General features: G+C 39.6%; 1 protein-coding gene across 4 annotated transcripts in view; it reads left to right on the top strand.

Moving 5' to 3' along the window:
- The window catches only part of MID2 (midline 2), a 94,765-nt gene that overhangs the window by 16,960 nt on the left and 60,621 nt on the right, over window positions 1-17,184 (top strand). For all 4 annotated transcript variants that reach the window (XM_010346371.3, XM_074392132.1, XM_003935871.3 and 1 more), the window contains exon 3: window positions 10,258-10,353. In XM_010346371.3, coding sequence (XP_010344673.1) covers window positions 10,258-10,353 — 96 coding nt within the window. The remainder of the gene's footprint in view (window positions 1-10,257; window positions 10,354-17,184) is intronic.

The raw sequence follows: 17,184 nt of genomic DNA, 5'->3' as shown, positions 1-17,184 counted from the left end.
GATTAGTAATGGGAAAGCTAGAACTGGAACTTTGTACTGTAGCCAGCTGCCACTTTGTTTTGGATCTAAGTTTTCCCCATGAAATGTGATTTGAAACTTAACTTTATGCTTCTGCAACCGTACACTTCATGGCCATAGATAAATGATTAATGACATCAAAGAAGGGACAGATTGTTTAAACTTACAGCCATATAATGGCAAAAGATAGGAGTGGGGCTATAGGAAGAGTGGGAGATGTGACGAGGACAGAACAATCTGCCAAATATTTGCAGGTGTTGGGACTATAATAAGTCATTGGCCTTGAGAAATATTCCAAACAGAAAAATCTGTGTCCATATGCACTGTTGAGATAACAAAAAGACTGGCTAATGTAAGCTTGTATCTACAGAAAACTAGCTATTTGAAAACATCCGAAAACATGAAAACATTGGATGATTGATTAGATATTTGGCATCATGAAGCTACAGCCCTCATCTCCAGGGATGGATGGAACATGGACATATTTTACCAAAACATACTTTAGTCTGTGACTAATCAGTAATTTTTGGAGAAAGCCAGCCAGATTTTGAATAGTTCCCCTTTAATATTTTAGGAAATGTGCAGAAAATTCTGATTATAAATTAAGTGGAAACTATTTTTGCTCATTTTTGGATGGAGAGTGGAAGCATATGAATCATTCCCAACCTTGTGGTTCGTTATGTTGTCTGGAACATCTTGGGGTTTTGGGAGGGTGAGAGAGGTACTGCTTGTGCGTGTGTGTTGTGGGGGTGGAGGGGTCACTTTGGTTTGGTGCCAAGAATGAAAGGATATTATTTCTCCATGTTAAGCAGAGAGGAAGTCTGACTTTTAGTGTCACATATACTCACTTCTTTGGGTTAATTTTAAGTTGGAAAACCATTTAGGATTACCCCCTTAATCTGCTTGATTCTTCCCCAAGGGAGAAAGTTGGCCAGCAGGAGCTATGCGAGAGACTGCCTGAGTATATTCCCCTAGCCCTTGCCCTGAGAGAAGCACAGGAGTCTTGTAGGAGATAGCACCCATACTATCATTATTTCCTTTTATCTAGGAGGTTGGCTTTCTAGCCAGTAGCTGATCCAGTGTTTATTTTTACTTTTTGGTTCTCGAACTTCACTGTTGACATTTGTAACTTTTTATATATGAACCTCCCTGATTAGGATTAGTGACTTCTAATATTTATTTGTTCAATAAAAAATAAACAAACCATTATGTTGTAGATGAAAGGTCAGAATAAACAGAAACTAGCCTGTGTTTTTAACATGTACTCAAAATGGATTACAGGGCTTGGGGTACTTAGTATAGTTTCATGATCTCATTTAGTTGTCTAATCTACCAATAGGACTGAGATGCAAGGACACTTGTCTTTCAGCAGGCTATCAGTAGTTCAATTAATTATTCAATTTTAAAGAATATTTTTATTCATTACAGTTATTGGAGTAGTAAGGCCTATCTGAGTAATTATTTTCTCCATCGCCTCTCACTTTTCAGACACTAGTCCCAATATATATCTTAGTTTATGATATATGGGACCTTTCTATAAAACGGCTTCACATTTTAGAATTTTCATTATCACATGAGTTTCTATCCTTATAAAAGATTGTTGTTATTGTTTTAATAAATTTTGCCTTCATAAAAAGAGGTCAAATTTCGGTGACTGTCTATTGCTGATATACTTCAATATTCTAAGTTCTGTACAACTTCTTTCTTGTGCTGCCCATGTATTTTCCCCTCTACTCCTCAAACTTGTTACCTTCATCTACCCAGGTGAGCCTCTTAATCGCCTGCAAAACATACCATTCTCTTTTTTGATTCTTAACTTTCGCTAGTGTTCTTCTCTTGGCATGTTTACAAATCCTACCTATCTTTTTTGTTGTTGTTGTTGTTTTGTTTTGAGATGGAGTTTCGCTGTTGTGGCCCTGGCTGGAGTGCAGTGGCGCAATCTTGGCTCACTCCAACCTCAGCCTCCTGGTTCAAGCGATTCTCCTGCCTCAGCCTCCTGAGTAGCTGGGATTACAGGCATGTGCCACCACGCCCAGCTAATTTTGTGTTTTTAGTTGAGATGGGGTTTCTCTATGTTGGTCAGGCTGCTGGTCTCGAACTCCTGACCTCAGGTGATCCACCTGTCTTGACCTCCCAAAGTACTGGGATTATAGGCGTGAGCCACCGTGCCTGGCACAAATCCTACCTATTTTTTAATGCATAATTCAAACCCCATAAGACCACTCCAAAACATCACAGCTACATCATAATCTCCTTCAGGTCAGAAATAATGTCTTTTATTTCTTTGATATTCTCCGTAGTATCTTGTACACATAGTATTTGCTCAAGAAATCTAAATGAATTCAGTTTTCATAATGGATTTGCAGGAAATATACCAGTATCCATAGCTTGCTTTAAATCTCATCTTAGAAGATATAAATCTGTCTTGCCATAATGTATACCCTGAAAGTCTGAAAAAAGATCTCCTGTGAACTACTGACAATATTCAAAACCAGAGTGCTAGTAAAAGTAAGGCATGTCCTTAATTTTAAGTGCCTATTCATTTTGATCACTGGATTTTCCAACTGCCTAACCCTATGGTGACATCTGTATAAATCACATGTGATTATTATAATTCTCTTTGAGAGTGATGTCTTCACATTTCCATGCCCACAGCCTGCCAAAAATGTAGCTGATAAAAACCAGGGGGAGTAGAGGGATTTCCTGAAAGGAATAAATAAGCACATTTTCTTTTTGTCATTACATTTCCACAAATTCATCTACAAATAATTCTGAAATACAGTTACATTTACATATCAGGGATCTTGTTATGAAATATTACCCAGCACTGGAGTAAGCCTTTTATCATGGGAAAGTAAAACCACACACACACACACACACACACACACACACACACACACACACACACGAAGCAAGACTGGAAAAGAGAAAGATCAAGGTTGCCAGACAAAGAGAAGGGACATATGAGACTGGAAGGATGTTCAAAGGAAAGCCACAGTGAGAGTTAAAAGGTTGGAAAATATAATATTCTAGAATCTTCCCACAGTTGATTACTTGTCCTTCTTCCTACTCAGGCACTCTGTCATCCACCCACCCATTCTCACTCAGTCACCGCCTTCTCTCATTTATCTACTTACCCACTTGACACCCACTACTGTCTGCCAAGACGAATACCCTCTCGACCAGTGTACTAATGGGCATATGACTGTTTCTTGACCAGCATAAGTATAAATATGAGAGAAAGAAACCAAAATATAAGAGACTAGGTTCAGTGTATATTTGCATACACATGCTATGCATCACTATACATGAGTGTGTATATTCCTGCATGAATATGTGGCTGAGAATGACTCTGTGCCCGTGTATGAAAGTATGTCTATAAAACGTGTGTCATTGTATGTGAAGATCAGAGAGTGTGTAAATCTTCTGATAAGTTGGGTAGGAGGGGGCCGTGAGTGTAAGGCAAGCTTTCTGTTGCCACCCTAGGGAGAGTTAGAGCCTCAGCAGAACCCATCCTGAGGCGAGGGATCAGTCTAATAAATGAGCCAGATCAAACTCATGATAAGAAAAATCTTCAGTGGAGGCCAGGGTGGGTTACTATAGGTGAGAGAAAAGAAAAATGTTGTTTCTCACTCTCAGTCAGGTACTAAATCACAGTAGCTAAATATAACAAGAACAAAACTTTTGACACCAGATTAATGCTCTCTAAGGTCTGATGCTGATGGCAGTGAACATGTGAGTATGGGGTTGGGGACAGTATCTGACAGGTTTCTCAGCTAAACCAGCCTTCAACTCATGCTCATAAAATTATTCTTGCTTGTAGATCTGCCTTCTCTGTGGTCTCTTAAGTGTTCCAGACTTGCTTCCATCACATACAATATGTATAAATCTGTATATGTTTCATGTGTGTATGTGGATAAAATTAATTTTATTTCATCTCTACTCAAACTGTGCTTTAAGACTCATTTGAACCCCTATTCTTTTCTCTGCAAGATTTATATTGATTTCTGTCTCTGAACTCATTTATTATTAACAGGCCCCTGTGTTGGAAGATGTTTTCCATTGTTTCTTTGGTTTGAGAGCAAGTTTAGCAAGTAGAAACTCCTATTATCTGTACTCTTATCTTTCTGTTTTTCTGTTATTTCTTTTGACTCAAGTTTTCTCTTCACCAGCATTTGAAAGAAGCTAACAGTCATTTGTTTGAGAACAATGTACAAAATGTAGACTCAGAGATTGTTCTTGGGTGGATGGAAATCCTGTCTGTTATTGTTGGGTAAAGAAACATATTACAGAAATATAATATAGCTGAGGAAAGATCAAGGAAACAAGAATTACTGAGTCCAAAGAAGTGAGGTTTAAAGGGAAATACATGATAATGGTCTTCAAGTTCATGAAAGGTTGATATAATGAGGTAATGCCTTGTTCTTTGTCTCATATGAAGCTAGAACTGACAATGACTTAAACTATAGCATCAGGGATCTAGGCTAGGGAATTCATTCATTTATTTAACAGACAAATAATGAACATTCACTTTGACCACTGTGGTAGGAGCTGGGACACAGGAAATAAGGCACAGTCCCAGTCCTAAAGGGACTTTGGGCTTAGCAGGGGAAATAGACAAGTAAATGAAAAATTCCAATTCAGTATGGTAAGTGCTATGACAGAGGTTTGCACAGGATGCTCTGAAGCACAGAGGAGGGATCAGGGAAAGGATATAATTGAACTCAAAAACAGGGAATCATGAGTGATTTTGTTGGAGAAAAAGGACCAAACTGGACAGAGTGTGTGCAGAAAGAACGGACAAAACTTGGTGAATGACTGTTGTGGTTACAGACAAGAGAATGAATCAAAAAGGACTGTTGAGGTGGAGATGTCCTGAAGGATGGTGGCATTGAGGAGGACAAAATGGAAATTAGGAAGGGGTGGCAGTTTTTTTGGGATGCTTTGACTTTAGATTTGCGTTTGATGTGAATTTGGCTCATTCAACAATCATTCATTCATCAAACATTTCTTGAGAATCTATTAGGTGACAGGCACCAGGAGATAGGTGTTAGGGGTACAATGATTAAGACAGTACAGTCTCAGTCCTGATGGAGCTCTCAGGTTAGTGTGGGGAGGCAGATAATTAAGGACACAGTTACAAGGTAGTGTGATAAGTGCCATGTCAGTGGAAGAACAGGGGTTGTTACAGAGCATAGGAGGGGTAGCAAGATAGAATTTGGGTGGGTTATCAAACTCCGTTAGGGGACAGGAGTTGGGGCAGGGAAGGAGAATGCTCTAGTCAGGAGAAAAGAGTTTGTTGAAACATCTGGAAGACAGAGCGGATACCTGAAAGGGAAAGTGTCCTAGAAGGGATTAAAATTCAGGCTTTTCCAGTGGCAGAATGATTGAGGCTGGAGAAATAGATTTGGGCGTCCTCAGCATGCTGGTAGAGCCAGGCAGTAGTGAGCTGAGCAAGGGCCAAGGATTGAGTCTTCTAGAACACTCGCGGTCTAGAAATTAGGCATGAAGGAATAGCAGTTGAAAAAGAAAGGGGGATGTGTATGAGAGGCAGGAAGGGAAGAGGAATAGTGCAAGTGGAATACAACCCTGAGTCCTCCAGGAAAGTAGAGTTGGCTTTGGCTCACTAGTCTGAGTATTATCAAAATAAACACTAGATTTAAGTTGTTAGTACAGGTTTACTTTTAGAATATCCAAATAATAATGTATGCATTTGAGCTAAAGATGTAATCATGCTATGCACCTGAAGCAGGTTGGGGGGTTGGGGGGGAAGAAAAGAATATGGGAGGGTTTAGTTAGCATTTCTGATAAGGGGAGTGGGGGAGATACGGTGGGTCTTGGCTGGAAGATTGCAGAACCTTTTGAAACGATGGCAACTCTTTCACCTGGCTTGAGGATTGGGTTATTCTGTAACAAACCTCAAGTAGAGTAGACCTATGTGATATACATCCAGTATATCACCTTCATCTCATTCGGAGACGTAGCCTGTGTCTATACAACAGCAAATAAATGTTTAGGGAAAGAATAAATTCTGGCATAAGGGTGTGGGCTTCAGTTTGTGAACCAGATGGCGTGTTCTGTTGTTGAGAGGACATATGTAATTGATACATAAAGTGACAGACTGAGCAAAAGCAAAGTAAGTATTTTAAGACAAGCAGTTAAAAAAAGAAAGCAGACTGTGACCCTAAAAGCATGTGAAGATTCTGGCTTCTGGCTTTTGGAAGAGCTGGAAATGTTGGTGTACAGACAGGATGTCAAAAAAGCATGTCAAAGAATAGTAATGGGGTCATTGGCTCAGATTATTTTTAAAGATGAAGTTGTCTTCTGTCAATCAGGAAGACTTAGGTTTGGGGTGAATTGGCCTTTCCCCTTCCTATGCTCACCCCAAGGTTCAATTCCCACATAAAAGCAGTCAGGACGTTGTCTAGGTTTAGATAATGTTCCCCTGGTACCTTTTTGAAAGCAAGAGAGAATACAGACATTCTATGACAGTGCCATGCTTCAATGGAAATTATATGCTTCAATAGAACTAATGTAGGTTATACCACCTTGTAGGCTTCAGTACTTACTGTGTCAGGTTGGTGTGTGTAAGTGTGCTCATATATGTGTGAATACATGTGCCTTCATAGAGTATGACAAATGGAGATCATGGTCCAGTTTGTGCCATAACGGGATAATCTGCCTCTCTTTCATAAAGTGGTGGTGTTTTGATATATGGCTAGGTTTCTTGAGGGAGCCAATGAGAAAGTTACCTGAAATAATCTGTGTCTAGAGAAGTGAAAAAAAAAAAAACCAGCAATTATTTGAGAGGGTTGAGGAAGCCGTTTCTGTTAATGGGATGCTGTCTGGAAGAAGAATAGCCTGTGCCCAGCTTTCTCAGATGGCAAAACATTTTCCTCTTTGGGAAGGGAATACGAGAGCACAAAGAGGCCTAATCTATACAACACAAATGAAGTAAAACTTGGGTAAAAATGGAATCAGGGCAGACTGCCAATTTAGCTAACTGAGGCCTTTTATAATCTGTTATGCAAATCAGCCAAATTTTTCCCTTAACTTTGTGCTGTTCAGACACATGTACAATTTTGTGTGACCTAGCATGACGTAGTCATCTGGAGGTGAAGAAGGTCTCACAGTTTCATAAGCTAAAATGGCTTCTGTGACATCCACAAAAGGGAAGCACACAAGGACCCAGAGGTAACCTCCTGCAGCAGGAAATGGGAGCTTCATCCTGCCCCCTGGCTGCCAACCTCCTGTCCTGTTTCCTACCAGCAGATATCTCCATTCCAATCTCCCCTGCCACTTTGGCTCTCTAGCTGTCACGGTTCAACTGTCCTGAGAAAGTTGCACTAACTGGCTTGAGTATAGGGAACCTGGCCCAGTCATTAACTACATTGGACAAGAGAAGAACAAAACAAACCAATTTTTCAAAACTGAACAACAACGAAGAGACATGTTTACTTTAATATCAAGAGATTTTACACACATGCACACACACACACACAGACACACACACCCTCTTTGTTTACTCAGCCAGAGTACAGACAAGATAATTACTTGGCCAAATCAATCAAATAATTCAAACCTAGAGTGGCCCAGAATTTTTTTGTTCTAAATGATTCGTCAGTGCTGGGCATGATACAGAGTGACTTCCTTAGATTGCATAATCATTTCAATTCTCTGCTTCCCTTTGCATATGTTCATTATTGAGAATCAATTTCAATTTGAGAGGAGGCTTTAATTCCTTGTAAATGAATAGGAAATGAGTAAGTAAATGTTCGGTGTTTTCCTCAAATTATGTCTCATAATGTAAGAAAACAGTGGCAAAAAGCCATCAACAGATGGTGTTTTCATTAGCCAAAGATTTATTTTTCAAAGCATTTTCATATTAATGAAGTAAGGTTGAAATTAGAGTCATCTTGTCAGTTCTAGCTCTGTGTTGTTAAAATGTGCTGGCATTCTGCAAATTGCTAGGGGGCCAGAGCAAACTAACCATTTGCCATAATTTTGTGATAGTAACACAAGGCCCATAGTCTAACCAGACCCCAAATTATGTGTTCAGTCCTAATTTTTGTTTTCAGTGGCTTTATAGAAGCCGCGAGTCTCAGTTCAGGGCCACAAAAGAGAAACACATAGCAAGGATTTTAGTCCTGCTCTGTACTGAGATAGCAGTTTCGTGACCAGTGTTGCAGCGGTTGCAGGTATTTGTTAAAAACGTTGTCCCCATGGAATCCCATGTTTGAATGGAAATGCATTACAGTTGGAAATGCAAATTTCTGATATTGTATTTGCTCAGTGTTCATCAATCTACATTATATTTGCCTAATATATCAATATGTTCATTTATGATACATGGAATTTCCATTGATAGGAATTTGGGTCACTGCTACAGGAAATCATCAGCTGGGTTCACTACCAATTCCCACTGTCTAACTCAAGTTAGACCCTTTCATCACACTACAGTGCTATTATATTCTCCTTATGGCCAAACTTTTGAAGAGGAGTTTAGACTTACAGCCTCCACCTTGTCACTACACCATGCTCTACCTCATGATTTCACATATGCTTCCAAAACCCTGTGGAAACACCTTTTCAAAAGGTCATCTGTGACCTCTAATTACCAAATCCACATGCCTTTTATCAATCCTCATATTTCTTACATTCTCCGCATATTTGACAGTGACAAATCCTTTCTTGAAATATGTTTCTTTCAGTTATCCTCAGTTTGGCCCTATGGGCTTGAATATTGCAGCCTTCTTTTAACCAGTGTCCCGGCCCCCTGGGCTTTCCTATTTTAATCTGCCCCATGTATTGCTGCTAGGTTAATCTCCTAAATGCAGCCCTGATTATGCCATCACCTTGTTAAACAGCCTTTGGTAAGCTCTCAGTGCTCAAAAAAAATAATAATAATAATAATAAAAAAAAAGTACAAACTTCTCTCATTTAGGCACTTAAGACCTTTATAACAGGACTTTGGTCTCCATTTCCAACTGCGTCCCCTACTACTGTCTTTCCACCCTCTGTTCTAGCTTAACAAAACTACTGTTCCCTGAACATGCCATATATTTTATTTCTTTCTACTTTTTTTTTTGAGAAGGAGTTTCACTCTTTTTGCTTAGGCTGGAGTGCAATCTCACGATCTTGGCTCACTGCAACATCTGTCTCCGGGATTCAAGCAATCTGCCTGCTTCAGCCTCCCAAAGTGCTGGGATTACAGGCATGAACTACTGTGCCTGACTGATGTCCTCTTCGTAGAGTTAGGCTTTGCATTTCAAAACCTTGCCCCTCTTGTGGGTGAAGCCTCGGTAGCAAAGAAGGAAAGCTGTGAGATACAATGCTAGATTTTGATGAATTCCACACTCAAAATACTATTTTTTCCTGAAGGATCCTACTGATAAATATAAAATACTATAAGCAGAAACAAACAAAAAAATCATGGAATACTGGGGCAAAGCTGTGACTGAGGGCTGGATACCTGGGTACCAGGCCTAGCTTTGCATATGCTAGTAATATGACTGTGCAAAATACTTTAACTCCACTTTGAAGCTTGGTACTCCCATTTGTAAAATACTGACATCTACTTTGTGGGATTGTTACGGTTTTTAAATAGTATATATGAAATTGTCTGGCATAGTGTCTGGCAATAATTCAATAATTACAGATGGTCCCTAACTTACCATAGTTCAACTTAGATTTTTCAACTTTACAGTGGTGTGAAAGTGATATGTGTTCAGTATGCTTCTCGACTTATGTTGGCGTTACATCTGGATAAGCCCATCATAAGTTGAAAATTTCTTCATTAAAAATGCCCTCTCTGGGACGTAACTGCATCATAAGTTGAGGAACAAGTGTAATAGTTTTCTTAGTCTACTCATCTATAAAATAAATCATAATATCTATTCTTCATATGCCGTGGGATTACTATGAGGGCAAAATGAAATATTGCCTATAAAATACTTTGAAAAGTTAAAGATACTATCTAAGACATTAGGTTTCTTTAATGTCAATAAATTCCTACATCCACAAAGTCATGAATGTCATATTTTCCCCAATAATTAGCAAATGTGCAGCATTTTAATTTGTACCTAGATTAGTGGCTGGCCCGTGGCAGATGCCAAATGAATCTCTGAAATATTTGTCTACTGACTAACTGATTTTCACATGACATTGGTTCTTAAGCTCACTGTCTTTTTTTCCCCTCTTCTCTGTTTCCGTCTGGATTCATACTCTCTGCGATGACAGCAAACTCTGGAGATGAACCTCACCAACCTGGTTAAGCGCAACAGTGAACTAGAAAATCAAATGGCCAAACTAATACAGATCTGCCAGCAAGTTGAGGTATGTAACAGAAATATTTGTGATTTTTCAAAGGACCTGGACTGGGTGACCCTTTGGGGGGACTTCAGTTTTGTCAGAGTGTAGTCCAGTCATTTGGGATGAAGGATTGAATGGCAGTTCTAGAAAGTCTCATTCCTTTAGGATGCTTGTTCCAAAAAAAGTGTCAGAAACGTATGGCTTAAAAAGAATAGACAGATGGTGGTGATGGATTGGAGGGATAATAGTTCAAGGGTCAACCTATTCTCCTTTCCAAACAGCAGGCAGTATGAGAATCAGACATGAAGTGTGCTTCATCCATCATCAAACTGGACATTATCACTCCTTAAAGAGATTACTGGGGTGTCATAGGGAAGTTGGGAATCCTGGGTCCTTGGGGATAGGGTGAGGTTCATTCAGCACGATACTGTTTCTGTAACAATATTATCAGGACCGCTTCTCCTCTTTCTAGCCTCTCCCATCGGCATCCCCTCCCCATGGTCCTATCTATACCATGCACCCCACCTGGTCCTCACTCATTACCTTTCCACTTATTCTTGTCATCAAGAAATCATATCTATCTTAAAGTTGTAAATTATAAAGTGCTGTCGAATTGTGAGGTTTAAATCAATTGTCATCTACATCAAATCTTAGAGCAGAGCTTAGAAGAGGAGTTGACCTCTTCTTAAGTGGACATAATATAATTAAGATGTTATTTCTCTTATTTCTCTTTCTCAAGAGCATGAAACTTATACCATTTTGGTTTGTGTTGATTTTGTTGAAGAGCTGATGGTAGGGCTTCAAGTGTAAACAGGGTTGGGTAAAATATTACAGGATTCCTCATGGGCAGTGGTTGGATAAAAGTGTTTCTAATTCTATTTAGAGCCTGATAGGCTGGTTCTAATCTTACTTGCCTGACAGATAAATGTAACAGTTCAAGTTTATTTTATTTCAATTTTATTAAGATCGCATCTCTTAATCCAATCTATGGATTCCTATTTAAGAGACTGTGGAGAATCTTCTTGTAAGGCAAAGAATCCTCTTATTGTATGAGTAACCTTCTGATCCCCAATCATTTGGATTCATAAAATACTGAGTTTCTTCAACTAGAGTGTACTTGTATGATGATCATAACATAGACATTTAATCCCTTTTGGGCACTCCATTTGTAGAAGAGACTGGTGCTGTCTGTAAGGTCCATAGAGTATTGGTTAAACTCAGATGTGAGACTATAAAATGAAGTGGGGGATTAGGGAAGAAGCATAAGGAATGAATAGAAAGAACACTAGAGTGTGATTTGGAAAACTGTGTTCTAGACTTGGCTCTTCCACGAACTGGTGTTATGAATGTAAGTCATTTAGCTTCTCAATTTCAGTGTTCTTACCTATAAAATGAGGAGTTGAACTGATGACATGACCTTTGACTCCCTTCTAGATATCACAGGTCATGATGCTGTGAATGGCTACTTTTTAGTGTGTTCTTTTTCTCTCCTGGCTCATTCTTTCCAAGAAGGGAGGAAGAAATTATAAAGTATTTCAAAGTGGCTTTCAGCTAATTGGAATCCTCTATGTTCCACTCTGTCAAAGTTTCTCATTATGCTTTTAGATTACAGTATAAGAAATCCACACTGGCAAAGGGACAAGGGAGCATTGTAAGCAGGAGACAAGATAAGAGATCCCTTGATTTAGAATTTGCATGATTGAAGGTAGAGTAACAGCTAATAGTGAATAAAATGTGGTTAGAAATTATAATCACCTTCCTTGTTCTCATGAAAAAGACTATTAACTACAGAACAAGTTGTAGTGAAAATAGCAAAGTAAGCAGTTTATTTTCATTGCTCGTTCACTTTAGGACCTCTCTAAGGACTCATCTTCCCACTCTGAAGAGCTTATCACCCTGGCCAGCCTCACCCAAACATAGCCTATTCTAACCTTTCCCAGCCCATCCTGCCAATCAAACCTTTATGTTCAGGGCCCTGCTCTTTTTTTAAAGTGGCAAGTCTCATAAAACAATCCATCATTGTGTTAATAGGGAAGGCCTCACTTTGGCTTTTTAGGTAACAGGCTGTGTTTTAACAGTGCCTTCCTGAAGTTGTTATTCTTTCCTGAGTCTTAACGAGGTGACACTAGTGCTGCCACATGTACATGCAGTAAGAGGAAAGAGTACCCCATAAAGTAGATATTCAAGAAGCGTTCTTTTATGGATGCTTGTTAAACCCCGTCATGTAGGCCACTGTTGGCTCTGGCTACATAAAAGGTCAACTTTTACTAATCCTTTTTTATGCCTGACATTGTACCAGGTACAAAGAGAACACATAGGCACAGTATCTACCCTCTAAGGGCTTACATGTTACAAAAATCTACCCTAATATGGATACACCTGTGCAAGAAATACAGACAATTGAATAAAAACATTAATTGAGAACCGGGAAAGAATAGTGAGATACTGTTGAGAGTGAGAATGTGTTTTGGGATTTAACTTCATAGTTTATTGAGTTTAGAATTCTCTGATGACAGGGACCCTACAGGATGACGTATGGAAGACCATTTCTGTCTTCTGTGATGTCATCCATTCTGAAAGGTTAGGGATGTGCCCTTAACGTCCTCTTTTTTTTTGAGATGGAGTCTCGCACTGTTACCCAGGCTGGAGTGCAGTGGCACGATCTTGGCTCACTGCAACCTCCGCCTCCCAGGTTCAACAGATTCTTTTGTCTCAGCCTCCCAAGTAGCTGGGATTATGGGCGCATGCCACCATGCCTGGCTAATTTTTTGTATTTTAGTAGAGATGGATTTTCACCGTGTTTCCCAGGCTAGTCTTGAACTCCTGAGCTCAGGCAGTCCACCTGCCTTGGCCTCCCAGAGTGCTAGGATTATAGGTGTGAGCCATAGCGCCAGGCCAGCTTACTCTTAATAACAGGGTGAATCCAGGTTCCTCATTATCCTCATTCAATACAGAGCCTGTGTCTCCAGAAGCCTTCAGGATAAGCCTCAGGATTAGAAATCGAGTTAATAAAGGGACTTGAGACTTCATAAATGCTTATAAATACTGTATAAAATGAAATGTATGGTAGAATACTCTCTGTCATGAGAGCCAGATACTGATGAGTGATTTGGAATTTTTTCATTTTATGTAATCCGGATTCATATATAGGGAATGACTATATTCTCAGTGTATACCAGGCATTTCACATTGGGCGGGGGCAGAGGATACCAGCTAAGGCACTTCTGAGAAAACTGGAATAGGGTATTTTCCTGTCAAACCTGTTCCCCTTCTTTATCGTCTGCAAATGTTTTTGTCACAGATTGACTTTTCATAAAGGGGCCATAAATACTCTTCCTTATTGTGGTTCTTTCTCCCTGTTCTCTATTATCCTCAGAAAGTAAACAAAACTGCAGTCTTCCTATTATAACAGAAACAGAGATTAAGAACCACCACAGATTTGTTAGCTGACTTCTATCATAATGCAGCTTGTTATAGTTGCTGCTGAAGGCTTCAGAATTCAGTAGATGGGTAGTTGGAAAATGTTTTATGTTGGGGCTGGACAGCATGGGAAGGAGGTAGAGGCAGCTCTAAGACTCCCTTTAATCTAATTAAGGAAGGGTATGCTTTGACCTTGCTACTATAGCCACTTGATCTCTATATATAGTTCTTTGTCCTAGCTCATCAGGCATCCTTTGTTTACATTTCCAAAGGAAACCTCTGTATAATGCATAGCCAAGGGAAAATGTATACCAACAGATGAATACTTCCTTTTCGCTTCCAATACTCCATGGTTCTGTGAATAATAGGCATTCTAAAACATAATGAGGGGCAAATATAGTTAAATACTTAGTAATCAGTTGGTCAACAGCATTTATTGAGCATACAATGTGTACTCAGTGTGCTGGGCAATTTGGGTGCTAGGAAAGAAATATATGTGTTTGATGACCTCCAGGAACTTTTGGTGTAGTTGGGGAAAACACAGTATGTAGTGAGAAAGAATATTTATAAAGCAGAATGCTGTAGAGAAAGTACAAATGAATGTAGTATAGCCCTTTCAATTTTACTTATTTTGTCTTATTCTTAGCTTTTAGGCCACTGACCAAATTAAAACACTTTCCTGGATATTTTATGTGCCGCCTTTTTTTTTTTTTTTCTTTCCAAAACTGCTGTGATACAATGGGTTAATCCATCCTAGAAGCTTCATGGGCAGGTTGATTTCCTTCTGGCTCTTCTCAATCCTTTTAAAGAGCTGGATGACACTGTTCTTTAGCATTAGGAGAAAGAAGAAAGAAAGGAGATGAGTTGGAAGTGAAGGGAGAGGTTTCCCTTAGTTTGGGGAACTTCAGCTTTCTGTCTTGGTACTAAGTCTTAGCTTCATTCACTTCTTAAAGTCTTTCTCTTTGGAGTTCAAACTTTAGATGGGTTAGTATTCTCTTCTTTCTGCTCCTATTGCTTATTGGAAGGATGTTTGGTTTGGGAAGAGCAAGAATCTTGGAGTCTATGTAATAGATATCTGGCTGCTTCTCCAAGCATAAAATATATAAATATTTTAAAATAAATTATTTAAAAAACACTGCTATGGGTGATTTCAGTAGATCTTTAAATATTTTAAAGTGGTTGAGCTAATAGAAAGAATGGAATCTAAATCATTAAAGCACAAATATATTTGTCAGTGGAGCCCTCTTTAAGGAGCAGTCAGTGAAATTAGTATAGTTGGAAAATTTAATGGAGGAAATTCATTTTAGCCAGATGTTGAAGGAGAAAAAAAAGCTACTCCCTCTGGAGAGACAGAAAGCAGAGGTATTAGTGGAGGTGTAAATCAGCACATTTTATGGAGAAAATGGTGCCATAAGGACTGGATGTATAGAGATAAGTAGGGTATGATATGGCACCTGCCCTCAAGGAACACACAGACTGGCTGTGAACCTGACTGGTAAAACGGCAAATAGAATGTGAAGTGATAATTACTTTAATGAATGTAAATGCATGATGATGAGTTAGCATGGAGGAAGAAACACTCAGTCCTGCCTGAGAAACTTAGGAAAGGCTGCAGAATGGAAATAAAAATTGAGTTATCTTGAAATAAGAGTAGAATTTTGCCAATAAAAATGAGATAAGGGAGTGAAGGGGACCACATGCGAGAACACAGAAGGGTGATCCACATGGAGACATTCAGGGAACCATCAGAAGTTTGGTTTGGCCAGAATGTAAGACATGAGATTGCGAGAGGTAAGTATGGAGAAGTAAGTAGCTTGGGCCCGGATAATGAAGAGCAGGCGTCCCCAGACTTTTTACACAGGGGGCCAGTTCACTGTCCCTCAGACCATTGGAGGGCCGCCACATACTGTGCTCCTCTCACTGACCACCAATGAAAGAGGTGCCCCTTTCCTGAAGTGCAGCCGGAGGCCGGATAAATGGCCTCAGGGGGCCGCAGTTTGGGGATGCCTGATGAAGAGCCTTGTAGACCATGTATAGGTGTTTCCACTTTAACCTGAGAAGTCTGGGGAGCCATGAAAGGATTTTAAGCCGGTGAATAACTGAATAAAATCTACATTTGAGAAGGATTGCTATGGCTGGAGTCCACACTCCAAATGTCAAGGGTCCGGGGAAAAAAGTGAGGGCAAAGAGACTTTTACTGATCCAAGGAGAGATGAAGGCCCAGCTTGAGACAGTGGTGGTAGGATTAGGGAAGACGGGATAATTTCAAAACATTTCTAGGAGGTAGGTCAGTATTAATTGATCAGTTAATGGGTGAAGGAGTGAGGGAGAAGAAATAACTGATGATCCACAGGGTTCTGGTTTAGGTGACCAAATGGGTCTATGGCCTTTAACTAGGTTAGGAAATATAAAAGGAGTTCTTTTTAGACCTGCAAGGTTTATTGTGCTCTGAGTCAGAAAGGCAGGTGGGAAATGTCCAGCAGAAAGCTGGATAGCTGGATTTAGAGGTCAAGAGAGAGGTCTGGGAAAGGGATATACTTGGAAGTCATTAGCAGCCTCGTAGCACTTAAAGCCATGGAGAATGTATAGATTTAAAAGAGGGCCTGGGACAGATCTCCAGCCCAATTGTTTGTCACTCACAATACAATAACCAACTGACTTTCCAAAAATAAATAGAAAGACTGTGGTGCTTTTGATGAGATTACTGAAGAATGCTGTGTATTTTGAAAATTAAATATCAAAAGTAAATTATTCATTTGTGGAAAAAAATCTAAGGTTTACACATTATTATCTTAAAGACTATAATAATAAGTAACCCTTACTGAGGATTTCCTCTGTTCCAGCTGAGTGCCTAATATGTGTTAACTCATTTGATCCTCACAACAGCTCTGTGAGATAGACACTGTTAATACTCCTACTTTACAGATAAACAGAGATAAAGAAATATTTAAGTGTTTTGCCAAGGTCATGCCACTGGTAGATAAGAGAGTGGGCATTTGAATACAGGCACTTTAGCTTCAGAGCCTGTGCCCCTGACCGCTCCATAACACTTCATTTTGAAAGACCAAGATACACACCACTTGGATGGCTCTTGTTCATCACTGGTGGCTCCTGGACCCATTGTGAAGATGACTTGTAGTAAGGAAGCGGGAGTGTGAGACAGGGATGTGAATTCTGACCGGAGAGCAAAGGAGAAACAGAAAGAGCAGTCAAGAAATAAGGAAAACCAACAAAAACAGAGGATCAAAATATCGGAGGAAGGAAAGGCCTTCAAAATATGGAAGATTTGATGAGTCCATTGGAGCAGAGACATAGAAGAAGATTTCATTAGTGATCTTTGAAGGAGAAGGTTCTATGCAAGTATGAAGATGGAACATAAACTGAAAGAGGCCAGGGAGAAAGTAAATTATAAGGAAATGCAAGTCTGGGTGTGGT

This window comes from Saimiri boliviensis, chromosome X, assembly GCF_048565385.1.
Source record: "Saimiri boliviensis isolate mSaiBol1 chromosome X, mSaiBol1.pri, whole genome shotgun sequence".
In the NCBI taxonomy this organism is placed as follows: Eukaryota; Metazoa; Chordata; class Mammalia; order Primates; family Cebidae; genus Saimiri; species Saimiri boliviensis.
Note: the sequence above shows the minus strand (reverse complement) of the source record. Positions and strands in the feature narration are given on the sequence as shown.